Source organism: Micropterus salmoides, unplaced genomic scaffold, assembly GCF_014851395.1.
Source record: "Micropterus salmoides isolate LMB-PRFRI ecotype aquatic unplaced genomic scaffold, ASM1485139v1 Ms_hic_scaffold_476, whole genome shotgun sequence".
NCBI lineage: Eukaryota > Metazoa > Chordata > Actinopteri > Centrarchiformes > Centrarchidae > Micropterus > Micropterus salmoides.
In genome coordinates, this window is record NW_024044211.1 from 1 (window position 1) to 27,670 (window position 27,670).

The 27,670-nt window shown below is 38.8% G+C and overlaps 1 protein-coding gene across 1 annotated transcript; it reads right to left on the reverse strand.

Moving 5' to 3' along the window:
- Positions 1-65: 65 nt before the first annotated feature.
- Positions 66-27,301, reverse strand: LOC119888087 (dystrobrevin beta-like). Its single transcript, XM_038698520.1, is given in 15 exon segments — positions 66-2,622; positions 3,522-3,575; positions 4,710-4,799; positions 5,071-5,230; positions 6,590-6,610; positions 6,970-7,066; positions 8,887-9,000; positions 9,707-9,795; positions 11,136-11,226; positions 16,028-16,102; positions 23,846-23,970; positions 25,540-25,706; positions 26,996-27,046; positions 27,049-27,100; positions 27,234-27,301. Coding segments are annotated over 14 exon segments (1,203 nt in total). The 5' UTR covers positions 27,092-27,100; positions 27,234-27,301; the 3' UTR covers positions 66-2,596.
- Positions 27,302-27,670: the final 369 nt, after the last annotated feature.

Below are 27,670 nucleotides of genomic sequence, written 5' to 3' on the forward strand. Positions count from 1 at the left end.
ACTTTATACAGCACTTTACAGAACAGCTACAGGCACAAACTGAAAGAACAACAAAATAAGCTAACCATTGAATTCCAATGCATGACCAGAATGGGTAGGACAGTTTAAATTTTTACCTCTTCATTTTAATAATTTCTGGACCTTTTCTGCTGAATAAACTAAACTTTGTGACAGCAGTGATCACAGTATTTTAAATTATTGTACTCATACAGTCTTCATATGAATTTATATTTGGGCGCAAGTGAGTGTGCATGTGAATTTGTGTTTTGACAAACTCATTACATTGACAATGATCCACTAATACTGACTGTAAACCAGAATAATAACAATAATGATAACATAGAGCAGAACAGGGCAGTGAATAAAAACATCACATTTGGAACGTTGATAACAGAGGAGCCTCTTTTTGTCCTTTTTCTTGACACAGTGTAACAGGTTGTTGAAACCTTATGCTTACAGGATAGACTTACTGTACAAATCTCAGAACAAGCTTTTCAGATTTTCTGCACAACTTTCTTTGAGAACTAAACATGTTACTCTAAAACTGCTCCCAGTCTTTATCACGTTGCATTTACTAAAAAGCAAACATTGCTCATTTTCATTTGAGATGAATGGATAAAATGGATTAAAAAAACCCCCAAAACATTGAACCAGAAGACATAAACGTAAAGGTGACTTAGACCTGATCGCTGTCCGACTCACAATAAACATCCTCTCTGGTTGACAGTTATCTCTGTGATAGCATTGCTTTTCCGTGAAAGACACAAATTCACACACAGACAAACTACATGTTTCACCAAATAGCACTTCAGAAAAACATCTCTCTTTCTAATGATCCACATTCTTTATCCAGCATTTAGTCACTTACTGTTGTTTTCCTCTACACATTTAAAGAGTTTCATTCCAAAAGGAGACAGCGCGACAGAAAGAAATGTTAGGAAATATCAACACAATCTTACGACAGGGATCACAAGAAAGTCGAAGGCATAATATTAATTATAAATAACAGTGTACATTTTGGACTGAAACCCTCCATTTTTAATAATCATTGCCCTTTAACCTTTCGGTCTGTGGTCAATGACGTCTAGCAGTTAAAATACAATACCACCATATTTCACTTAGAGTAGCTCTGCAGTCCCTGAGCACCTATCTTCATTGCACATAAACATTTTCAATATTCCTTTATTAACTCAATAAAGCTATCAAAGCATTTCCTACTTGCTTATTACAACCTTACATCCTCACACACTGTATAAGATCTCATTTTGTAACTCACAACTAAAACTCAGTGGCCAGTTCATTACTATTTAAACATCCTGAGGTGCTTCCCTACACTTGAAACAATAAATACTGAGGCTACCAGCTAGTCAGGCGTGTTCAGTTAAGTTTTAATGGGGAGGAAACAACAAGACTCAGCTCATTATTGTGTTTGTAGTAGCCCCTTAGTTTCTCTTAATCACACAGCCCTCTTATTTGCAAGGGTGGCTCACTGAGAGCACAGTAGCAGCAGTACAGTATGTGACTCAGTGAGTGTGTTTACATGCACGCAGTATTCTGGATACCAGCTATTATGCCTGGTTTATAAGCTGTTTATGTACATCTTTATACCATAATCACAGATAGCCCTGCACACATTAATAGGAAGAATATTACCATGGAAACCCAACTGATATTATGCAAACAGCAGGAAGTGTTTGGTCTCCTGGCGAGAGCTTCAACTAACAATTAAATTACAATACAATAATCAAATGTTTTTGATGGAGACAGTTAGCTTTGCATAAAGCCGTAAAACAGGGGCAAACCTAGCCTGGCTCTGCCCAACCAGCACCTCTAAAGCTGACAAGTTGTGTTTTTTTGTTACAGGGATTATGTGCTAGACTATTTCTTGGCAGGGTGCAGTGACTTCCTGGAGTCTCCGCCGGTTTCGTGGCACACTCACGGCGACGGCCACACCCGGAGCAGTCTGCTTTTACAAAATGTCTTTACAAAAGTTCAGAATATGGTTGTGCAAGTAAACACACTCAGCATGAATTCTGAGGCAGGACACTTCTGACACCCCAGCTGTTATCACAGGCCCACAAAGAGCTGGCATTGCATGGTACAGTACCTAAATCCAGACATGAGTGCAACTTCATGCAGAAATGATTTTTAAAAAAGAAAAAATAAATACTAGTGCTAATCATACAAAAGCAACGACAGGGAACTTGTTGTGACAGAAGGTCACCTTCATGTAGGGGCGTTCCCATGGTCATGTGTTTATAGTATTTTATATACAGAATGATCTGCTGCAATGGAACAGTTGGAGGAAAAAGCACAGCAAGCCATTCCTTAGCAGTCATGAGGGAAATCATTATTGATTACAGCAGTTTTTGTTTACAGGACGTAAATACATACACACTCGCTAATTAGACACATCTTGCTACCTGCAAGGTGTGAAGAAATGTTTTTTTCACATAGTGAAATCCTGTTAGATTACAGCATGCATTACTCTACGTGCTAATGCCAGGGGTTGTTGTTGTTGTTGTTGTTGTTGTTACTGATTCTTCCCATTTGATGACTGTATATCCTTACAGGGTGGAGTTGTGTTCTCTTTTCCTCAGTGCTTCTGTAGTCTCACTGTGCCTGGAAACGCACATAGAAGAGCAAATTTAGTGCTGCTGACAGCCTGCACAGTCTGAATTAATTTGTAAAAGCAACAACAACGTATAAATGACTCTGTGGCAATGTGCCATGCTGACTTGCTACTTTGGAGGTTTGAAGCAGAAGTATTATATTGGCTGATAAAGGTGTTCAGCAGCGACCTACTCTTCCAATCCAACAAATGAAGAAACAATGCTGTCATAATTAGCACCAACTACTGTTTGGCCTAATATTATTATTATATATGGAATAAATTATATATGGCTGTGGCAGCAGAAATTTAACGAGTGAGTTCATTATTGTCATTATCTCAGTTTTCCCAGGTGTTTTTCTTGTAACAATGAGTAAATTATCTAATTTTGTCAACAAAGCATTCAGGTTTTTTTGGAGGTAATGGGATAATTAATGTCTTAACTTCACAAAATGACCTTTTATTTTGAACACAAGATATTTATCTCGTTATCTACATAAAACAACCTGATGTTTTTCGAAACAACAGCTTGTTTTCTTGAGATAATGAGACTATAACCCATTATCCCGAGATAAACAAACTATATCTTAAAAATATATCGTATCTTAAAATAACAGGAGAAGTAACTTGTGATCTCAAAATAAATTAAACATAATTATTACAACCACGGCCGCTTGAGGCTTTCGTATTACGCTATGTGTGCATAATATATCAGTTAATTATAATTCCTACTTTTTGTTGTTCATTCTGCTTGAGCTGGAAAAAAGAAAGGAAATATTGCATATTTATGTTTTGGCTAATCTTTATGATATACAGAAATAATTCTGCATTCTGTTTTGAGTGGCATAATCTCTGTAGTGTAGCGCCAAAAGATTAAATTAGGAAACTATTAGCATGTACTAAGACTTACCTCTGTCCCCACCGTTCCTCATGTTGGTCTCCTCTTCCAGCCCCCCATCATCTACTTTAAAAGTAAAAGCAGGGATTTCAGTAACAGAAGCAGTTGTGAGAATAACAAACATTTATAGAAAGACATCTGTTGTACAGAACTCAGTAATGACACGTTCAATCCTATGATCCAGATGATAAAACTGACTCAAACTTGTCACAATCCTGGTCTCAGTCTGTCTGTTTGTTATTTTGCCTTGTCTGTTTTGTATTCAGATTCTTGTTTCCTTTCCATTACACTGCATGGATTAAACAGAGACATAGCATGAAAATCAGAGAGCCTTAGAGGTGCTGGCATGCAGAATTTGTTACCTTTGGACAGAGCTAAGCTAGATGTTTCCCCTCGTTTCCAGTGTTTATGCTAAGCTACACTTTTTTAGAAAATTGGTCTTAAAACATGTATGAGTTGGGCACAATCACAATTGCATCAGCAAATAAACACTACATCACCAACAGAATGAGATATATACATTATTTTATGTGTTTAACCAAGATTCAAACCTATGATCCAGATGATAAAACTGACTCAAACTTGTCACAATCCTGGTCTCAGTCTGTCTGTTTGTTATTTTGCCTTGTCTGTTTTGTATTCAGATTTTTGTTTCAATATGTTTCACGGTGTTGGGTTTTCCTGTCTTGTGTTAGGGGTTTTGTTCCGTGTCTTGTGTTTCTGTTTTGTTTTGAGGTTGTCTGTATCTGTTTGAATCCAGCTTGTTTCCTGTCTTGTCTTGATTACACCTATTGTTTCTCACCTGTGTATTCCCTCCCTGCTCCCTCCCCTGTTAGCCAGTGTTTAAATGTTTGTCACTCCTGTTCTGCTCTTGGTGGTCTATTGTTGCTTGTCTTGCTCTGTCTTGTGTCCTCTCATGCTTGTTCCCTGCTTGTTCCTGTGGATATCTGGATTTTTGTCTATGGATTAAGTTGTGTGTTTTTCTGTTTAGACTTTACATTTTGGGATTCTCAGTTGGATTACGTTTTTTTGTTTGAACCTTTATTATTGGAACTCTGCCACTACTTAGTGTGTATGCCTTTTGTTTAAGTTAATAAACCTTCTGAACTGGATCTTCTCAGCTCCATGTCTTGCATTGGGTCCTCAACCTAACATCCACACACCAACCCTGACACACCATGAAACGTGGTATAGACTAACCTGAGTGGAGCTCTTTCACCAGTGATGACATTGTGTTTGTGATTGAGTCAGCAGCAACCAATAAATCATTCCGAAGATTTCTAGGTACACCTAGAACACAGAAACATTTTAAAATAAATTAAAAACACATGCAGTTTCCTACTCTTGCAGCGTAATCATATAAATCATGTAATGCCAATCATGTAATAGGCAATAGCAGTTGAAGTGCATATCCTGGAGGTAGAATGACTGAATATTTGTGGGAGGTATTATTTGAAGGTTTGGATTTTAAAGGTTTAATGATCGCTATTCAAAAATGTTATAGATCGTGCATTAGTTTTGTACGGAATGCTCTTTGTGTCAAGTGTTCGTGCACACTCACCCTGAGCAAAGGCCTCAAGCACGTCCCCTCCCACCCCGGCCAGGCAGTCCTGTGGTGTGTGAGTTGGGGTGGACCCAGCTGAGGTGGAGCGTATGGGCATGGGCATGGAGCAGCCCGCACCGTGACTAGGGGAAGAGTGAGGGGAGCCTCCGGACTGGGACTGAAACATAAAAACAGCCGTGATAGTTACAGTATCATCAGCAAAAACGTAAATGCATTTGCTGTATGTTTAAAGATAGAAAATAAAGTTATTTTCCTTCTTTTTTTGATATTGACCTGTTTAATCTGTTAGCTCACAAAACAGGTTTTTTTCACCTTGGATACTCTTTAACAGATGTTTCACATGACATTTTGGGATATATGCTTATTTGATGTCTTTTCTCTGCTTTCATTAGATGAAAACATTACGAACTTGTTTTTACACTTCATGGATTAAACAGAGACATAACATGACAATTAGAAACATGTATGAGTTGGGCACAATCACGATTGCATCAGCAAATAAACACTACATCACCAACAGAATGAGATATATACATTATTTTAATGTGTTTAAGCATGACAGGTATAAAAAGACTAGCTGATCAATATTACTAAGCAAAGTTTTTTGCTGGTGCATAGTTAGCAAATAACATTACATATTTGGTTATTTTAATGACATACTGAATAGTGTTCCATGTGCAAGTCTTCTGATAGAGAGAAAAAAATACTTAAATCCAATTAATCTCTACAACAACAAAGCCAATTCTGGATCAACTGCAGTTCAATGGAAGATGCCGTATTGCAGTCACAGATTGCAGCTTTGGGGAGAGATGACCTTTTTGCTTCTAAAAATGACTTTTATTAAAACAAACACAGACACAGATGTGATCAAAAGAACTTAATCCTTACAGGGAGAACAAACAAAAACAACACTGTAAAGGCAAGAAAACCCTATGGAAATCCTATTCCGGCTGGCTATAGTCTGTGTCTCTATACTGCACCGTTACTTCATTGAGGGGGTAATGAGAACCGTGTGTGTGGAGAGTGGCTTGGGCCTGTGCTGAGATGAGAGATATATCTCACAGAGAAAGGATCTCTGTGTGTCTCTGGGACTGGTGCAAGCCCAGTTCGATGGCTCGGAGCCAGGCAGCAGATGGCCGGCCAGACTGCAGTCACATTAGAAGGGAGGTTGTTAGCGCCGATGAAAGGAACAGGTCTCTGACATTCGGGCTAAGAAAAACACAGTTCTCTGAACTTGTTTGGACCAAGGACCTGAGAAAACAGATTTGAAAGGTTGTGTTGCAGTCTGTAGCTTTAGCTCCCCAATAGTGCTAGCAAGGAGTGGAGTAAGACTAGATTAGTGTAAACCAATTAGATAGTGGAATTCTATTATGTTTCCTAACATCCTTCTTAAAATCTATTATAAAAACTTCCTTCAATCACATCTGTGTGAAACGGGGAGTATAGAAGCATTTAACTAAGTGCTGAGACTAGAGCCAGGTATTGAGCCTTGCAAACTGAATTAAGGGCAACTTACAGCCTGCTTCTGCTCCTCATCCTATCAGCCAGCAAAGGTAAGCAGTGAGAGAGCAAGAAGAGTGAGAGCAACAGAATTAAAGCAGCAGAAGAAGAAAAAGAAGAAGAAAGGGATTTTCTGCATGCACCAGATGGCACTTTAACAAAACTTAAAATCACTGTAATGTCTATGGTTTTAACATCTTATTTCATCAAACATGCCACCAAGCTTAATCATGTAAACTAGATTAGCACTAACATAACCTGTAAAATGCTAAATACATTTTAAATGCAGATTTAGGACAATGGGTACGTGTTTTATGCACCATTGAAGGATATTAGTAATGATTAAGAAGGCTTTCTATCACACATACATCTTCTAGAAACAGGTAATTTTCTTACCTTTAGCAGCCTCATGAGTCCCTCCAGCTGCACCATCAGCTCCCGTCTGCTCTCCTGCAGGGCTGACATGCGCCTTTCCAGCTCGTCTTTCCTGTGTCTGCAGCAGAAGGAAGAGTTTGGGGATACATTGCAAAACAAGGCAGGATGAGCTACCTCCGATTTGACCATAATAAAACATAACAAAAAAATGCATGATAGTGTTCACAAATAGCTTGTGTACTTTACGAGCCTTGATTTTTTTGGGGGGGAGTCCATTTTTGGGGATACAAGTTTGCAAATGTTGGGATCTGGCCCTCAAGCCAATTTTATAAAGGCCCCTACATGTTTTATTTACTGTTGAATCTGACCCAAAAATGATTATTTTGTTAGTCTTTTTCCACAGTGAGTTTTCTCCAGTCTTTCATTTTATTTATTTAGTTTTGTTCTTCAGTATTGCAGCATAGGAATTGTCTTCCTTTCCATATTTAACAGTCACAGGCTGCAACATCATACTGAAACAACACCATAATGCCTCTTTATGAACAAGAAATGTTGATCTGGGGCACTGCCAGTTCCAAGAAAGGCGTACAATTGATTTTTTATTAATTTATTGCAACTAATACTCTAATACCAATACTGGGGTGTGATGGAGAAATGGATAAGACTATGCCTTTGGTGTGAGAGACCCCGGTTCAATCCCCCACTGTGACCCATCCACCACTGTGTCCCTGAGCAAGACACTTAACCCCTAGTTGTTCCAGAGGCGTGTGACCTCTGACATATATAGCAATTGTAAGTTGCTTTGGATAAAAGCGCCAGCTAAATGAATAAAAATGTTTAAAAAAAGTAAAATATAATACTCAAGCTGCTATTCTCTAGGATCAATCCCCGAGCACATTGTGGCCCCCAGGTTATTTGAGTTTGTTAAATAATCTGTTAAATATCTGGCCATCTGCTTCAGGTGAGGACTCTTGCTTATTATTACCCTCTGGTGTTCACTATGTGAAACTGCATTCTGAAAAAGCCTCAAAGAACAGTCGCAATCATCTGTCTATTTAGACTGAGAAATCTGCAGAGTGTAAACACCTCTGCTCTGTTCTGTATCCCTGGGCGGAATAAAGGCAATATCAGAGCTGTTCAGCCAGTCTCCAAACAGTGCGAGTACAGTCTGCGATAAATTATTACTACTTGATAATACTCTAGTCTAAAACCCGACACAAACACAAACAGCCACAGTGAGCTGAAAATGCCGTAAGACATATTTGCAGTGCTAAATAAGTGCTAAAAAAAACAGATGGAATAAATATATCCATCAGTGATATAAACCAATTATTTTACAGTTTAACTACTCTTTTAAAAAAAATACATACCGTACTATATAATAATTCCTGTACATACAACAATTCCCTAACATGACAAAGAGTGACTGTGTGGGTGGTGAAGCTGAGACAATATAATTTAAATTCATCTCTAGTTCTGCTATAACTGTATATACTTAACCAGCATCGAAGGGTAGCCACTAATTTATGTTCTAAAACATTAAAAGATTATAAAAGTCCAATCTTTGTCATTGCTGTTGACCATAAACCTTACTGCTGATGCATTATATAGGCCAGACCAGACCAACAATGAGTCATTCAGGGCAACAAATGCTGTGATGTGTCCTCTTAGGGTGAGTCTTTTCCAAGAACTGAACCCAAGGGTCTCAGCGTCCTGCCAGCATGACAAATGCCCACACTTCTGCTGGTGAAGCTTATTCAAAAACACCCTCCTGAATTAGCAAGACATTATTTCTACTTGAAGAATGAGTCCAGCCTACATAAATACAACACCCCTGAAATGGTTTTACTACTTCATTTCTGTAATATATGGTTCTTTCTTTCTCCTGTTAGGAAGAAGATGCTCTTTTATATGGTGTGGTGGTAGCAGGGATGATACCTGAGGAGCCGCAGTTCAGTGAGAAGTGTGGGGTTCTGCTGGGCTTTTTCTGGGGTCGGCTGAGAGGCCTGCTCGTGCTCCAAACGCAGCCGCTGGATCTCCTGGAGGATCTCCCTGAATTAGTTAGTCAATCAGTTAACTTAACAGCATTGGTGATAGAAATGTTAAGATTGTTCACTTAAGTTGTAAAACTTAAGATGTAATGATATTGTTTACTTCCATATATATTTATTTTGGATTATTATTTTAACATGTAAGCATGTAGCTGGTTGAGGCAGAGCTAATTTTTAAGGAACAGTTCGACATTTAGGAAAACATGCCTCTTAATTTCTTTATTTAGAGTTTAGAGACTAGGAATTTACAGGAAGATAAACCTCCATCAACCAACAACTTGTAGTTATAACGCTTCAATTTTAGTTTGGAATAAACAAACAAGATATTACATTTTAATTATTATGTGTTAGATGGACAGATTTTGTTACTTCTGGACAGAGCCAGAGTAGCAGTTTCACCGAACAATTACCTAATCAACTGCTTGCGTTAGCCATATATTTACATATATGAGAGTGATATCAATCTTCTCATCAAACTCTTAGGCAAAATAGCATGTTTCCAAAAACTGTCTAACGATTCTGGTTTGCTTTCATTTGTAGCAGTTCATCATGTTTTATAAGCTTATCAGATGTTTTGAAATAAAGTGGCATATAAATAAAGTTAATACACAAGTAAAATACAAGTGCATAGAAACTTGAGTTAATTGAACTAATGATTCCAACCAGCCAGCCAACAATTAGTAAAAAAAAAAAAAGATAAATTGTACCTGTTTTTGTTCTCCAGCTCTGCAATCAGCTGCCTCTGTTGCTTGTTGGCATCAAAGTTGAAACTCAGATCTGATGGAGGACATTGTTGCTGAAAAACAAAATTATTATAGAATGGTATTAACAACAGTGGGAGAACAAAAGTCAAACAGCAGCAGGTACCTTCTGACCACCATGGGCAGTATTGATTCTCTGCTGGAGACTTATTATGTTTCTTCATAAACAGACCACAGCTTTTCTTTATCCCTTCGTATACAAGTCTGGCTGCAAAGTGCACATCCAAATTAACACAAAGTAACGCAACATGCACAGTTCCTGCCTTAGAAATTGTATAATAGTTTGGATTGTTTCACATGAAACATTTTTAATTCTCTTTTCATCTGTGCCTTTCTCATTGGTTTGAAATGGGCGGGGCTCTGTTAGAAAAAGGTGATCTCACATACTTCCATGCACCAATTAGGAATTAGCAACATTTGAATCAGAATCTAGTAGAGTTCCATTCTGAATTCCCATCAAATTTTCAAAGAAATCATGTTGTGTCCATCATTTGGAATGGCGAATGGCTCTAAATACTACAGTACCCATGAGCCTCAGTTGCCTTTGCCATGGAGTAGAATCCAGTGAAAGCCGCAAATCAGAGCGGTAGTAAATTCAAAACACTTCTTTGTCGCGATTGTTATGAAAATGCAACACCATAGTTGTTTAATTCAACCAAAGTTGATCCCAAGATTAAAAGTGTATTTATTTAAGATGCAGATTATGAAATCAGTTTTCTCAACAACATCATCCTTCGCTTTCACCAGCAGCAAGTGACAAAGGTTTAAGCTTTGTTTTGCCGAAATGCACCTTTAGCGGTGTATTCACCTTTTCCCTGAATATGTACACACGGTTGTACTTTTTTATGTATATTCTAACACAGTTGTTAATATTTGGACCTGGGAGAGTCATGCCAATCTAAGCCGTAGAAGACATCCAACTGTGAATCACATAACTCAAAAATGAATAGAACCAGGGGCACCCTAAAATAGCTCCTCCCACTATGCAACTCTAGAACAGTTGGTGGGTTGTTTGGTAATCTAAGAAAATAAAAGGTGTTTGTTTTTAAGTCATGAATATTTATTATTATGGAGAAATACTTAGATTTGAAGCTTAAGTTTTCAAGGGCTTTAAATTTACTGGCAGTAGCGGGATTCAGACTACCTACCCATGTGTGAGGGATTCACAGGAAAAATGCATGCATGCAATTTTATCTCATTGATATCAACCTCACTGAGGCTCTCTTTAACTACACTTGAGTAGTCTTTACACTGCAGCTTCAACATTTAAGTTCTCTGGGCCACAATGAGACGCCTAAATAATAACTTGTCAAAGCATTAAATGTGAAATGCAGGTTGACGGGAGCCAACCATGGGGCTTCCTGCAGACACTCACTGTGGAATTGCCCGCCTCGGCTGCCAGGCGGGCAGCATAGCGAGCGATGAGGCGGTGCTCTTCATCTAGCCGGCTGGGACTCTCCAAGACACTGCCCAAAGTCAGAGACAGAGAAATACATCACACACACACACACACACACACACACACACACACACACACACACACATATATACAGCAACAATGACACTAATGTGAAAAGCTCTTATGTAAGTAGAAGGGAAAGTTAGTACAAAGTGATTATGTAAAACAATTTGCATGAAAATAAAAACTTTATAATTGATGTGACCTTCACATATGACAGTTTGACTCCAGAGTTGATAGACAGTCTTAGATAATTGGTCATAACAGAGATATATAACTGAGATGAATAAGAGAGAATACAGCATGCCAAATGCATTTGTGACAGTGCCAATGTCCGTTCTGCCCATTTCATCACTGACTGGAAATGTCAAATAAGGCATAAGTCTTTAAATGATAATGGGCGTGGCATATGGCGTGGACAGATGACAGGACATATGCTGTCCTTTCTCGGCAGGCAGTCTGCAATGAAGAGTGAAGGAGAGCGGAAATGGTGCTGGGAACTATCTGACTGGCTGGAGTGAGCAATGATTAAGACCATTAAACCCAATCTGGCTTCAAACACTGCTGCATCAACAACCACAGTCCCTCCAGCTTTGACTGCCCAGGCCCCAAAACACACTGCAAACCAGCCTTTTAATCAACATTTCTATTAAAATCTTATCTTTCTCAAAACAGATTTCAAAAAGCTGTCACCGTGATTGGATCATTTTAGCTGCTCCAGCTCCTACTCCGCTTGTTTCAAGGGTTTTCTCAGCCCAGTGATGATATCTTAAAATGCTCAGCGGATCTTTCGACTTGTTTCAAGATAGTGTCATCCGACTAAAAACAACATGCAGTTGATCTGCCCTGGGGAAAAAAATGACATCACTCCACCAAAATGTCAAAGCACTTGTTTTGAGGAAAATGTCAAGAAATGTCTGCTGTTAAATGGGACACTTTCTGAATAATTTCCAGTTTCCTCCACTGGCTAAAGCATAGACAGAGCCTGAGGTTTCTTCCTAAGATGAATAAGTAATACATTAACGCACACCAGGGAGCCGCTCAGGTTGGCTGAGGAAATGCTGTGACCCTGCGAGGTCTTTTGGATCTGGGCTGCATGTCTGGCTCTTCAGGCTATCAGCATGAAAGCTACTCATGTCTCTGCTTCAACAGGGAGTTTCCTGGCACCACCTGATGGTCTGTGCCAGGTTTTGGACAGAGATGCATGAACCGCCTTCAAGTCCTCCTGAACTGGCATCTTTCCCAGGTATCTTTTATTTTTGCCACCCATTGGAAGATAGCGGCATTTATTTTACTCAAACGCAATATCTCAGACACCAATGGTCCTATTTTGTTAGAAACATGCAGCTTATGCTTTTTAAAAACTGTGTTCTGATTTGCCCGATGGTACAATAACTAAAGGTCAAAACTTTAGGAGGCCAGAGATTTCTTGAACATCTGGAGGGATGATGCTGATATTAATAACAATCTTTTTTTTCTGAATTTGATAACATATTTTTATTTATTTACTTTTGTATCGCAAAGTTGGATGGCCTTTTTTATTTACAATCATTTCAAAATATGTTCTATAAAGCTACTTATGTTTAGATATTCCATTGGTAAGGAATGTGCAGATCTGATTTTTCTGATTGGTATCAGCTGTGATAATGACCTTATTGACAGTATTGGATATTGGGCATGATGTCACATATTCACATTAAATACAGTCTCTCAATTTAGTGTTTCTGCTGTTAGTCATATTCATCCAGTTATAGCGGGGTACTGACTCATGTTTCAGTGCTACAGCAATCCCTGGTCTCATGTTACTTCGCATAAAAATTATCCTAATGGGCTCCACCCAGAAATTTGAAATTTGGGAAAAAGAGAACACTGGTATGGGATACTGACAGATAACAGATACTCTGAGTTGAGATATCAGGAGAGAAAGAGTCAGGTTAGTGCCACCCTAACATATGTACGGGACTGGATTTAAGCACTACACTTTTCCTCCTACCATTTAAATGCAATGAATGGCAAAACTAGATTCTTTCATTCCACTCTGACATTTTAAAGCTTTTTGACCTGTTATTATTTATGACTCTTGTAACTGTTTTGTGTGATTGTTGATTTTACATATGCTTCTACTTGAAAATTAACATTTTATTTAAGCCCCCCATTTAGTATTTTATAAGATGTATAAATACATTTAAGAAATTGTCTATAACACACTATAATGTTGTTGGAAGCCGATATGTGGGCACCCAAAAGTGGACGCTGATGTATGAACAGACAATAATGACAAAATAATAAAACTCAGTAGTAATAATATAAAATATCATAGGTGCATCCAACTACATTACAATGTGTTAAAAAGCATTTAGAAAATGTTTGTATACTGCTTATGAATGCTAAATAGGGCGACTTAAAGTAAAATGTTATTAACGGTATGAAAAATGATAAATGTTCAATGCAATGCAATAATTTCAGAGTTATATCAACAAAACTGTGTTAGCTTACCCACCAAAAGATACACCAGGTAATGATAAAATGTTTTATTCTAAACTTTTATGTTTAGGTTATGTCACATTAGGTGTCTTATATAATGACCTAATGACATCTTCCGATAAAAACTCAAACTGCTCCCCCACCAGCTGTGTTTCCACACTGACTCACATTTGGCCATTAACTCTGAATTAAAACTCATCAAGCATTTTCTTCTTCTTCTTTTTTAAATTTTATCTTCTGCAGCTGTTGTTCTGCATGACTTACAGATAATAAATTGTGGTTCGCCCTTGGAGGACCAGCTAGTGGTGAATGATTTTGTCTGTGAGATAGTGAGGTGGGAGGGAGCAGATGCCATGTCAACATAGCAGACAGTATCAGTGAACGGACTGTGATGGAGGCTGGAAGCCCAACACGCACAATGTTTCAAACAGAGTGCATTCAACGCTGCCCTGATACACAATCGTGAACGTGTTTAGTATATTTCTGTGGTAAAAGGTGGAATCTGAAAGGGTCGACAAACAAGGACAGCACTGGTGCTGCTTTTCAGTTGGGGCTCTTGAAATGAGGCAGAGCCACAAGGAGCTTTGCATTATTCAGCAGTAGCATCTTTGACTCATAGGGCCTTCATGTGAAAGCAGGCAGGCCAGTGCCTGGTAATTATAACAATAGATTAATATTTACCAACCAAATGCGACTGTGAGAGGCTGGGAAGAACTGGCCTCCTGTTCTCTGCAACCAAACCTAAGTGAAGCCTGCTCCTTCCTTCCTTATTCAACACCTTATCTACCGGTATCCACACTGACTCTCAACACAACCTATTTTGGAAGCGTCATGGTGGCTTAGTGCGCAATTTCTGCCTTAAATATGGCAGCTTTGTAGTTGTTATCCCCCCCAAGGCAACAGCATCCTCATTGCATGACAACTTCCCAAAGCAGCTCTGACTCACAGAGCAAAATGTCAAGACAAAGGTTATCGGGCTTCTTCATTACTGCCACAGTGAAACAAACCTCAGGAGAGCATCGGCTTGCTACATGCTCCAACACATGATGTCTCTCACTGACCTCTGCGGGTCTGGATGCAGGGCATCATTTACAGCCTCTGGTGTCCCTATCTTGTCAGCTTCCCTCAAACCTACTCTGATCTTAATACTGTCACCCCTCAGAGACAAGACTGCACAAAATGTTCAGTCTCTGCAAGAAACCTAATCTAGTATTGATTGTTAGCATCTCATTTTCCTAAACACTGAAATCTTCCAGCAAGGTTAGATAATTACTCTGCAACGCAACATACATTTTAGAGAGAGGTAAGGGAATGTCGGCATGACCTCACTTCTTTGGCAGATGTTTATGATTTAAAAACACATTTTAAGGTTCAGTCTTGCTGTGATGGACATTTTTTGCAGTGTGCACACTGCCATTCACTCGCCTGGGTCCTTGGTGTAGTGCTGTATGATAACCCAGCACAGGAGAGCACAAGTGAGAAAGAAAACATCAACAGACTTCATTCAAGCTCCTCCTGAATGCTCCATCAAAGTCTTTGTCTGGACTTCAATCAAACACCGGATCCTAAACAGACACACACACATCTCTATTCTTGCTGTACACCAGACAGTGACGTGTCTTCCCTTCTAATGTGCCGTGGGAAGTCCCGAGTCCCTGAGCAGTCCCACCTTACAAACACAAATTCCCGGAAAGATATGATTGACAGATACTGTGCACAAAAGACAAATTCACCCAGCACAGCCTTGTAGGACAGAGTGCATATACATTAGAGCCACATCAGAGTGCTTTCTATTATTGAATCCATAACCACAATGGTTCATTACCACTGTGAGTAAATAATAATAGAGATGGCCGTTGAAGGGGGCTTCAGAGGGCTGAAATGAGAGGACAATTAGGCTGCTGTCACGGAGCCTTCGCCTCCTATCTGCTTACATGATAAGGCTCCAGTTCTATCATAATGTATTTGTCAAATCAACCCTTTAAGTAGGAGTGCTCACATATTCTTCATGACAGCGTAACAAATTTTTCTCTAAAAATACACTCACAAGGGCATGCTGCTCGGATGCAAAAATGTGTGTCAAGAGTGAGGGAACAAATAACATCTGTAGTCTGATTTGCCGTGCTATTCTTGTTATTTCCACTGATGATAGAGAATCTGTAACCTATTCTGAGCACAGAGCGAATTCTGTGTAATTAAAAGTGACATTTTGTCTTTTTAAAGAATACATTAGAGGTAAAAATAACAAAAGTGAAGCTAATTCTGTGGAATCATCAGAATAATATTGTCAAAAAGACATTGTGCATTTTCCTGGGGGTGCTTACCTTTTGGTAGGAGTAGGTGTCCCAGAGGACATGAGCATTGTGTCGTTCATGTTGTTGGCCACTGGTTTCGGCTGACTAAAAGACAAGATTAGAGGTCTTTAATGCTACACTGCAGAGGCCTCTGGTGCCTGTCACCAGGGAATGGAGTAGAGGGCATTCGCATTTTATAGTAATCATGAATCAGCGATCCTGACTTCAATTAAATTCAACTGTACAAAAGAGGGTAAGAGCGGGGGCAGGAGGAATCATTATAAGCTAATGACTGATGCACAAAATAGCCAACATGTTGTCCTCGAGTTAACTTGAAATTGTAACAAAATAATTTACTTTTTAAGGGAAAGGCGATTTAAATGTTTATAGGGTAATTAGCTTAAACCTAATTAACATGAGCCAAAGCAACAACAGCAGACAAGAAATCTAATTAAACTGGAAGTCTGTGAAAAACTAGGAAAGGTGACATTGTGGGAGGTAATTTGTTAGAGTAAACAAAGCAATGGGGTCCATCTGGCGGCTGAAACAGTGGCCGAAGCTCGGCGGAGCCGAAAAACCCCGGGCCACAGAGTCTCATTAACGGATCAAAATATCACTCTGCACATTCCAGGTGCTCTTAGCTTCAAACTTCACCCGACAGCAAGCCACTCACAACAGCACTCGATTTCCATGTCTATGTAGTTGCATCTCCTCAATCTGCACATAGCATCTCTCTGTAGTTAGTTGATTCGATTGTTTTATTTAAAGCGCTCATTATCACATAAAAGGCAAAGCACTGAACAGTCCTATTGTGCTTATTTGACCCATCAGCTTTTTTGGGCCAAAATCAAACTATTCATATCCACATTGTGCAGAATACTGTTATCAGCATGAGGCACTGTAAGTACTTTTTCTGCTACAGTGCCACAAAGTGCCAAACATTTCATACAGTGTTCTTTTCTGTACATTATTGTGCTACTAAAAACAAAACAGAAGTAAGCTCAAAAGAAACTGCATAATTATTGGACGGCATAGTACACACCAAAGTACATATTCCCATTGCTCATGGGGATTCAGCATGTTCTTTTTAAAGACACACTGTAATTATGTACTAGTTCATACATATGAATTTCCGTTAGGACTAGCCTAACATATTCAAAAGACAACCAAGGACGGTCCTGCATGTGTAATTCATCGGTCCTAATTTTTAGTTCAGATAAACAGATATACAGATAATAACAAGAAATGGAAAAAGCAACTGTCACTACTCCAACCTGCACATACTGCCTATAGTAAATGCTGAGTGCAGTAAAATCCCAGCCCATGTGAAAGATGTTTACCTCTCATTTAATGCTAATTATATGACAATATTCCACCCTGAAGGTGAGAGCTCCAGACGGAAGAGGAGACACGAGGCATAACACTTACCTCTATGTGGAGAGAAAGCACCTGTCTGGCTGGCAAAATACATCCAACTGCTGCTGTTGCCAGATGCCTAATCTGCCCTCAACTGAGCAGGCGAGCATCTCAATGTACTACACTGCTGCTGTCTCCAAGGAAACTCGGCGGTCACGTGACTTTATGACGACGTAGATTTCTCTCTCTCTCTCTCTCTGCCTCATACACACACACTCTCTCTCCTCTCTGAAGCTCTCTGCTCTGGCTCTGTCTTTTCACCTCTCTCTAAAACATGAATACACTGAGATAATTAGAGAAATGCCTTTTGCTCAAAATACCTCAATTGTAACCTCTCCATCCATTCAGGAGAGAAATGTGTAACAAACTGGCCTCTGCAGTCTATACTGTAATTTAATTTACATATCTTAATAACTACATAATAACTCTTCCCCTTACCTTCAGTGAGTTACGTAAGTCAAAGCTCTTCACAGCTATACTTCTATAAATAATCACCAGTCTTTTTTGAGCAAACTAATACAACTTCTGTGTAACAGTGGGGGGCAATAAAAAAGAGCTTCTTCTTACGTAAAAGCTTGACATTAGAAGTATTTCATTCTAATGCTAATAGGCGTCCTAACTCATTCTCACCTGCATCCCTGCGGTTCACTGACTGAAGAAATGTTGATTAAAGACGCACAGTCCAGTCAATCAGCCGGTGCCTCAGAGGTCAAATGGGAGTGAACTGACATAACATTTAGGCACAAAGAGATCAAAGTCTGCAATGCGCTAAGCCTCGCGGCACCTGCGTGCAGTGAATGACAATGTACCACCCTTTCCTTGTACTTGGCACTTGGCAGGGGTACAGGGAAAATTAAGTCTGCTGGAGCTTCACACACACATTCACCTCATTCCTGACAACAACGGATGCATGGCTGCCTTCAATCGCCCTCAGCCGGCTGAAAATAATACGCTAAACGTGATGCATCCTCTACTGCTGGCAAAGGTGTTCCTATTTTCCCCAGGAGGCTGTCACTACCTCGGCCACAGAAACCCAATGGATCACTCTCACAAAAAAGTGAATTACATGCTTGTTCTGTAATGACATTGATGGAATTTGCATTGACCCGGTGAATAAAAAAAATGTAAAACAGAGGAAGGCATTTTAAAGATGTTTTGGGATTTCAAGGGATTATATAGAGAGTGGAAAATTGGTTGCTAAATATTAAATATGGCACTGAGGATTTGACGCTATAGTGTGTGTTCCATATTAATGCTAAGTACGGTAAGATGCCTATTTTCGACTCTTAGACTATTTTGGTACTTAAAATCTTTTGGCAGAAGCGGTGCTAAGTCTGAAGGTAAGAAGCCGTATCATAGATTTAAAGTTTCTGAGACAGATGGTGCATCCCAAACCTATAACTCTCCTCCAAAACACAAATCCCCAAGAATCTCGCTGACAGTTTGAGTGGAGGGGAAAATTCACAGCTCAGCTTGCTGTTAGTCTTTGCTTTCAGACGCCTGTAAATATTTAAAAAAAAAGTATCAGAATAGCTACACTTTGTCTGAAGTTGACGCAAGGGGTTGGACAACTGGGAGACTCATGTCCATTTGATTTGGGAGTTTTGATCAAACCTGAAGCTCTACCCTGATTCTGCCATTATAACTCACTCACAGGTGCTTCGTCAGCCTCACACACACACACACACACACACACCTGAGAGACCACGCTGATGATTGTCTCCTGGTTCACAACATGAAATAACACCTCTTCAAAGTCATCAGGATTGGCAACTAGCTGCACTACTTTTAGAATACCAACAGCACATTTCCCTCTCTGTTATGTGTCATAAATAAAATGAAGTCACTGTAGAATCAAATTTGAAGCTTGGCAGTTTTCCTGTGACTAATTATCTGAGGTATCCAGTATGCGGGAAGATTCCTGTAGCCAGCAGGGAGTCTACATAGGAATATGAGGCAGACAATTACCCATAATTTCTCGGCAATCGACCGTTAACAAATAGGAATCATTCCATTAGTGCCAGCTCTTCCTTATGGCTGATGTCTACAACGGGTGCAGAAGATTTACAATTAGTAGGCTTGATTTAAAGGAACATAACGGGAACTATGCTCTCTTGATCTCAATGACCTCATCTGGTTAAATAAAAGTTTAATAAAAAATATAAAAAATGCTCTCACTGGAATGCAAGAAATCTATGTCTGGGATGACAGACGGAGTGTAAGAGCCAGTTAGCTTAGCTTAGCATAATACTGTGAGTTCTGTGTTGAGACAGAAAGTCACTTGGATCTCTTTAGTTAATCTGACCGCTGGACAGTTTTTGCTTATTTGACCCATACAGCAAATACACCAACATTTTCTGTGGGTAACTGCCAGATACCTGGTTAGGTATGGTCTCCCAATTTAGACTGTGATGTGCAACGTGCTGATCAAACATATTCATCGTTGACCATGATGAATGACTTGGCTTTTCATCTATACATGCTTTAAAACTGCTGAAGGTTTTAAACATAAATCCTGAGGATTGAACAGTGATGATCCCGACCCCTAATGGGTAATGTCACAGAAGACCTACTCATAAAATGCAAAGACCTCAGCAATACCAAATCTCATTAAAATTGAAACTAAACTGAAAAGTTGGCAGCCCTGTTTAAATATGAAGCTACAGCCAGCAGCCAGTTAGATTAGCTTAGCATAAAGACTGTGGGTTCTGTGTTAAAACAGAAAGTCACTTGGTTCTCTCAAGTTAATTTGACTGTTTGACAGTTTGAATTTGACCCATACAGCCAATACACCAACAGTACAGATGTAAGCTTTTAGCTAGCTAGCAACGGACAGGGAGTTATGTGTTTCTTGACTGGGTGAAGTGACTTCCTGGAGTCTCAGCTGGTTGTCCTTCAAAGATTTTTACGCTTTGGTTTTGTTTGGATTAAACAAACGAGATATAACATGTTAATTAGTGAGCTTTAGAGGTGCTGGGAGGTGGATTTTCTTACTTTTCAACAGAGCCAGGCTAGCTTTTTCCCTTTAGTAGTTATAAGCTAAGCTAACTGTCTCCTGGGTGTAGCTTCTTAACATAACATATGAGAGACAGAGAGACAGACGGGTATCAATCTTTTCACCCTTTAAATGTTGAACTAAAATAAAACTCATACCTGTGTGTGAACAAAATAGACCGCATTTCCTTTGAATATATTTGCTAATAGAATCTGTTCAGATATACAGTTATATGGAAGCATTAAATCTGACCCAAAACTCAGAATAGCAGTCACTGATGAATATATTTTGAATGGTTGTCAGGTTTAAAAAGATCTTTTCATGGCACGGTTGATGAGAGGCAGTACTTCATCACCACGCACAAATAAAAACATAAATGCTTCGGGAACCAAAAATAGACTTTTTTTCCATCATCAAAGACAGGGATCTTGGTAAATACCTTCCCTGTATCAGACATAACAATAGATAGGAGAAAAACATCCAAACAAGTCTCAGGGGTCAACAGTCACAACCGTTATTCTAAAAGTCTGTGAACACATCACAGATATTGCCATCAAACCTGAAATACCAGACGTTCCTGGAATTTCTACCCCAAAACTTTCATTTAAAGACACAGAGTGAGATATACTGCATATATTGCTAATGTGTGTCAAATAACAGAAGTATTCAGAAAGATCTTTTACTCAAGTAAAAGTACCAGTACAACAATCTAAAAATACTCCATTCCAAGCAAAAGGTCTGTATATAAAATTAAGAAAAGAAATATTAGAAGCTAAATTTCTTTCAGTTATCATAAGTAAACTAACTGACAGATATATTTTATATATATATATATTTCATAATTAGATTGTTAATACAGATGCATCAATGTGTTAGCAGCATTTTACTGTTGAAATAAAGTTAACTACTTTATGGCATTACCAAACTTTATTTACAAAGTTTTAGTTCCGCAGTTCCCAAACTACTGTAGGGGATGGGCTCCCTCCTCAGGCACAATAATACATTTTCATTTTAAAACACATAACTTTTGTTACATTTATGCCATGTGGCCACAATACTCTGGCATCTAACCCCTTAAGGATACTACCTGACCCCGTTTCAGTTTGAAAACTCTGGGACTGCGTTTTAGTCTGGACAGGGGGGAAGCAGGTGAATCTTTTGAAAACTATGTTGCACGCACCTCACTAAATTTGTCTCTGTTTGAGTGAGAGTGCATGTGTAAGAAAGCAAGACCTTTTATTATAGGAAGTAACCATGTAATACTAGAAACCTTTGCACATGGTAGAGGTTTACCCTTAGGGCTTTCTGGCAGAAAGTCCGTCTGCCAGTCTCGCAGACTACACGACACATAACTTCCTGGATTAACGAATTTATTTTAACTCAAACCATGATCTTTTCCTAAACCTAACCAAGTAGCTTTGTTGCCTAAACTTAACCAAACTGCGACCATTTTGAGGGCATAACATGTAGTTGGCGTGTCCTGTAGTACTGTGCACCCGCAGATGGACCTACTTGACAGAATCTGCTTCCTATTTGCACATGCCCAGTGTACATGAATGGTCATCTGAAATGCGTTTTCAGGAGTGTTAGTATGGATGGAGATATTTCTGAAACGGTTCTAAAACACTCGTATGATAGCAGAAAGAGAATAAACTAAATTATTTGACACAATCTGCATTATTTTTTTTGACTTTTTTGCTAATCTTTGCTTTTTGTGTATTATTGGGTAATTTGACATATTTGTGGAGTTGAAAAGAAGTTGAACCATCTGAAAAGTTTAAAGGAGTAATGTCTCTTTGGTAGAACAGCTAACAAGTCAAAGACATACAGTATGTATTGTCATAAGGGGGCTGAACTAGACACTGATTTCTGTCATAAGACAAAAGGTTGGGAACTACTGGTTTAATCTTTAACAACACAATTTATTGTATGAGCTGATCATATGTTTTTAATGAAAAAGAGAAGTAGAAGAATAATGTAGCATGAAGTGAAAATACTCTAAATTGTACATATAGAACTTCAGTAGATGTACTTAGCCACTTTCCACCACTGCAAATAACTAATATATCTTTTTACAGTAAAAGTACTCTAACAGGACCCTTCAGTTAATGGAAAAAACATTCTGAAGAAAATAATTACAATAAAAGACCTTTAAGCTATAAAATCAAGAGCCCCAAATATGCAGAACTCAATATTCTTGGGGCCTCCATCATCTGAAGTAATCAACATTGTAAAAATAAAAAAAACGACATGGATTACTGCTTGCTGGGGGCACTGAGATACATAATCCAAAGTAGTTTAGCCACAAATTTTATTTTAATCAATATTAATCTACTTGTGTGATGTAATTTCATGCTACACAGCCCATACAGTGCGGGCTAATCCAATCACCTCATCTCTTAGTTGGAGGAAAACATCCAGGTCGACAGTTGATTCTCTACTTTGTGATTAATTGTAAATTTATGCAAATGTTAACTTCATCTTAAATGCATAAATTTTGGCACAATGCAGAAAAATCCTCCAGCCAGTGGGCAGAGCCTGGATGTGAGAACTGATTCCGAGATGATTATGTCTATCAGGCAGTAAAATATGAAATAATGTTGATGTATTTACATTGTGTGATTTTTCTTGGCAGTCGCTGAGCTGCTTTCTCCCCCATCATGTGCTCACTATCAATTACTCAGACAATTGCCAGCAGCAAAAGGATATACAGACAGCTTAGGTTTATGGTCATGACTGGAATATGAAGCAGGATTTTGTTATGAAATGTGCCATGAGAAATGTTGAAAGCTCAAATGAGAAAGTTGAGAGATTTCCTGTGATCCTATTAATGCCACGAACAAGCCAAATCATAAATCACTTTTTTTAAATCTGAAACATTATTAGATTTTGTTATGTTGGAGGACAGAAGCGTCAGAGTTTCAGCACAACAATGATGAAAAAAATATGAAGTGACCTTTGCGATGTGGACTTCTGCGGATGTATGTCTGTAGCGGAATTGATTATGGAAATCATACTATTTTTCAACTGAAATGTAAATTAGTGTGCAGGGTTTAAGATAGCAGCGGAATATAATGCATTTCCAGTAATGACTTCCAGGAGCCTCAAAGCCTGGAGTGTGAGATTTATACCATTGTCCCAGTTTCATTGCCAACAGACTGATGAGGACGACTGTGCTGGTAACGGCAGCAGCGGCTGAACCTGCATAGTATATCGCCGTTTCCACATTAGCAAATAATCGTGGGATTGACATCTTAGTGAGATGGCACTCAGTGTCAGTCATGTAGTGATGGTGAAATGCAAAGATGGAGGCAGTTACATGACAAGAACAGACTATCATGAGCACACTGGGTCTTGCTGTTAATCAACAAATCAGTTGAGTTTATCTCATTAATAACACAAACAGTGATATCAAATGCTTTGGAAATGGCACTTACACAGTATGAGTCAGTTCCTGTGGTCTCTCAGCCTGCTCGGGGAACACAGGATGTGGTGGCTCTCCGATGGGGACGCAGCCCAGAGATTTGCTGATTGCGTGGCTCAGCTTTTTGGCCGGAGACTTCTGTGAGGAGGGCAGAACAAACAAAGTATCTATCACCTTGTGTGTTGTATCCACTGCTGTCATTGTGTTCGAACAGTTTAAGCCGCTTCAGAAGTAATTTACATAACTAGGTCAACAGTTTGTTTACTGTCTTAAAAGTGTGGATCAGCAGTAGTTTATGCACATTCAGAAAGTGCTTATATATGCTACTTCACATGCAGTTTTGATGGCAGCCCTACGGTCCCAAAACTGCAATGCATTGAGTCCATTATTCTGTGTTCATGTCATATGGACAACTGAAGATAACTGCATGACTGCAGAGTTTGTTAGAAAGTAAGAAATAAAAATACTGTGCAGAGACAGCAACACCATTTACATTAAATTTAAGTTTCCCAGTCATAATTGCAAATTCAATATTGACTTGAATGCTATTTACAAGTTGGCATTGATAGAGGATATTGTAACTGTGCTTTTTTATTTTTAATCTTAAGTCAATTTACTCAAATTTGACTGATTTCTGTCATGCAGAAAAGGGACCAAACTCTCCAGAATCTCATGCTTGGCAGGGTAGTTTGTCATTTAACACTTCCTGGAAATACAAACTAGTTAATTAATTTTAGGTAAAATAGAATAGCAGTTATTTTAGGATGGGGGATTAGTTTGTCATGTGTCATCATTTAAGCAACAGTTTCAACAAATATTATCACATTATAACCCTCATGAAGGGAGGATTTATTGCAGGACTATTGTATCTGTATTAGTTTTAGCTAGGTGTACGTAACAAACTGACAACTGAGTGTATATTCCAGACGGCGTGCTGCTAAATGGCAGAAATAAGCCCTTAAATTTAATAAACTGAGATTTTTAAAACACTTATGAATAGTGACAGTTTTGCAGCATCACTGAGAGAGAGGTTTAGTGTCGCACAACTGTAATTAACACATCTAACAAAAGCTGTAATACTGCCAGCTAATCAGAATAGTGAAGGATGGAAAATGCTGCCAGATGCCAAAACCAAACATTATAGGTGGTTTTGAACACTGGAAGCCAAGTGAATTGTGGTGAAGAAATGTCAAAGATGTTTTTCATAGACATACAATTTCCACCTATTTGTCGCAAAAGTGGGTAAACATTCTGAAGAGATTCATCCACCTAACCCTTTGTGATAAATGTCGTAAATGTTTTTTCATTACAGTGTTTTGTTTCATGCACTCAGGCATGTTATTAATGTCCAGAGGCTTCATGAACAGTTATCTTATCTGTGCAAAAAGCGAGTGGGATGGGAATTGGATTTGGGATCCAGCGCCTATGACTTCTCTTGTTTTGATTTATAACATAATGATTGAGCTTTGGGGGAATGCGACAACGCAGCAATATTTAATCAATACAATTTAATTTGCCAAAATGAGTAACCCCCCATTAAAATCCCCATTGGATTGCTTTGAGAGAACAGGAAATGTAGGGAGACGGCTAAATAGTCCGCTATGCTTCAAAATTATTCTACTCTCACACAGATATTGACTTTTGGATTGTTCAGAAAAGGGAACAATATGATGCAAAATTGAGGGAGTGATCAGGGCTTTGCCTTACCCAAGAAGAGTGCTCCTTCATCTGGTGCTGGTTACTGTGGGGACCATTGGCATGGCCACGCCAGAAACAGCTTTGACAGAGCTGGTAGCCATGGCACTGTTGGCACCGATACCGGAAACCCATCATGCTTTCGCTCCGGCAATATGAACATTCCACCGGATGGAAGACTGAGCGGTGAAAAACAACAACAAAGATTTTCTGTAAGAGCATCTTTAGATAGTTACTAACAAAAAACTCACTAACAAATGGCAGATGTTCCTTGCCTTTTTTGTCTGAGGTATAACCGGAAGTCAGTGGAGTAAAGTAACAAAGTACATTTACATAAGAACAGTGTTTGATTAGCATATCTATTTATGTTACTTATTACTTGTAGTCCAATACATTCCAGAGGGAAATATTGTACTTTTACAGCACTACAATTATTTGACAAGTTGACAGTATATAGTTGAGAGCCCGTGTCACGTTTCAGATGTCTATGAGATGTTTTATCAGAAAAGTTTCATCTACATGGACAGCAAATTCACTGTTATAATTGTATTACAAATTACATGTTTACAAAATATGTATATGCAATACCTACTTTGCATGAATCAAAGTTCTGTATTCTTCTCTATGTCCCATGTACACTTATTTCCTTTTTGCAATATTAGCAAATTAATATAATCTATCTTATATATAAGATTTAAGCAGGACAAAAAGATTCATATTCCCACACCACGTGAACGCAGGGGAAGCTACGGTGGCCGACATGCTCTGTTGCCTCTGTGCTAAATAATATGTGTGGGCTCCATTCGTCCATCTTTTTTAACTTCTAATAAACCAGTTGACTTCTAAAAATAGTACTACTAATGTTACTTGTTCTTGTGTTGTTGTTCTTCTTCTTCGTACCTATTCAAATAGTGAAGAAAAACTTTGTAGAGCAGTTTGTCCATTGGGCTAATGTAGAAACATGGCGTTGCAACCGCGTAAGAGGACCCGTGGTGTTTGTAGACAGAAATGGCTCATTCTAAGGTAATAAAAACATAACTGTCCATGTTCTTATACACCACTGAAAAGATAGTAATGTATATTATATTGCAATTTGCTCAGTAGATCTTTACACACTGCACCTGTAAACCTCTCACATTGTTTAATTAAATAACTGATCAAAGGCCCAAAGAGGTAGACATACCGCATCCATTTTTTCAAAAATAATGATTAGAGAAAAGTAAAAAAAAGAAAAGAAAAAAATGTGTGTAAGAGAACCTTATTTTTTCGTCTCTCCCATTAATCACATCATGACCCCTCAGATTTAACTGGGACCTTAGGAGGGGCTCAATCCTAGGTAGAAACCAAATGCAGTCTCCCCTTTGTGTACAGTAGGTACTGAGAATTTATTTAGGAACTATTATCTTCAAATGTGTGATATCAATGTGGTTGCACAGTAAATATAAATGACTGAGATTCCAGATCTTACCATTTTCAACATTAGCAAGTCGGTGCATGAGCGGGAGCCATACGAGGCATGAGGGGGAGGATCTGCCATCAACACATCCAAAAACGTGTTCAGCATAATCTTCTTCTAGATAGAAACACACAAATACATGCATTAAAGAATATGTGTAAATGATTAGATATTTAAAAGATAAAGAAGAAGAAGAAGAAGAAGAAGAGGAAGAGGAAGAGGATGGTGTGTTCAAATATCCTCCTCATACCTGCTGAGGGAAGCACGTCCGCACTGAATGCTCCGTGTAGCCAAAAGAAGGGCCCCGAACACGGCTGTGGGGAGTTCAGCACCTCCTGAGAAACTGATCAACTTTGCAAACATGACTCCGCTCGAGTCAGAGATCTGTGAGAAAATATCTGAGAGACAGAAAATGTCAGACTTTTTACTTAGCAAAAACAGAGTGCAAAACAGGCTTTTGTCACTTCTGTAAATGTATTAATCATGATCCGTATACTCAGGAGACAGTAAAAATATACACAGCTACAGTTAAATGAATTCTGCATATATGTTCCCACAGTGCCCCTGTGTGTTAACTTCAGAAAACATGAAGATAGTAACTGTCCCAGGAAATCCTTGCAGAGCAGGCAGCCATGATGTCATATTTCAGAAAATCCGGCACATACTATTAAAACTAATTTAAATACG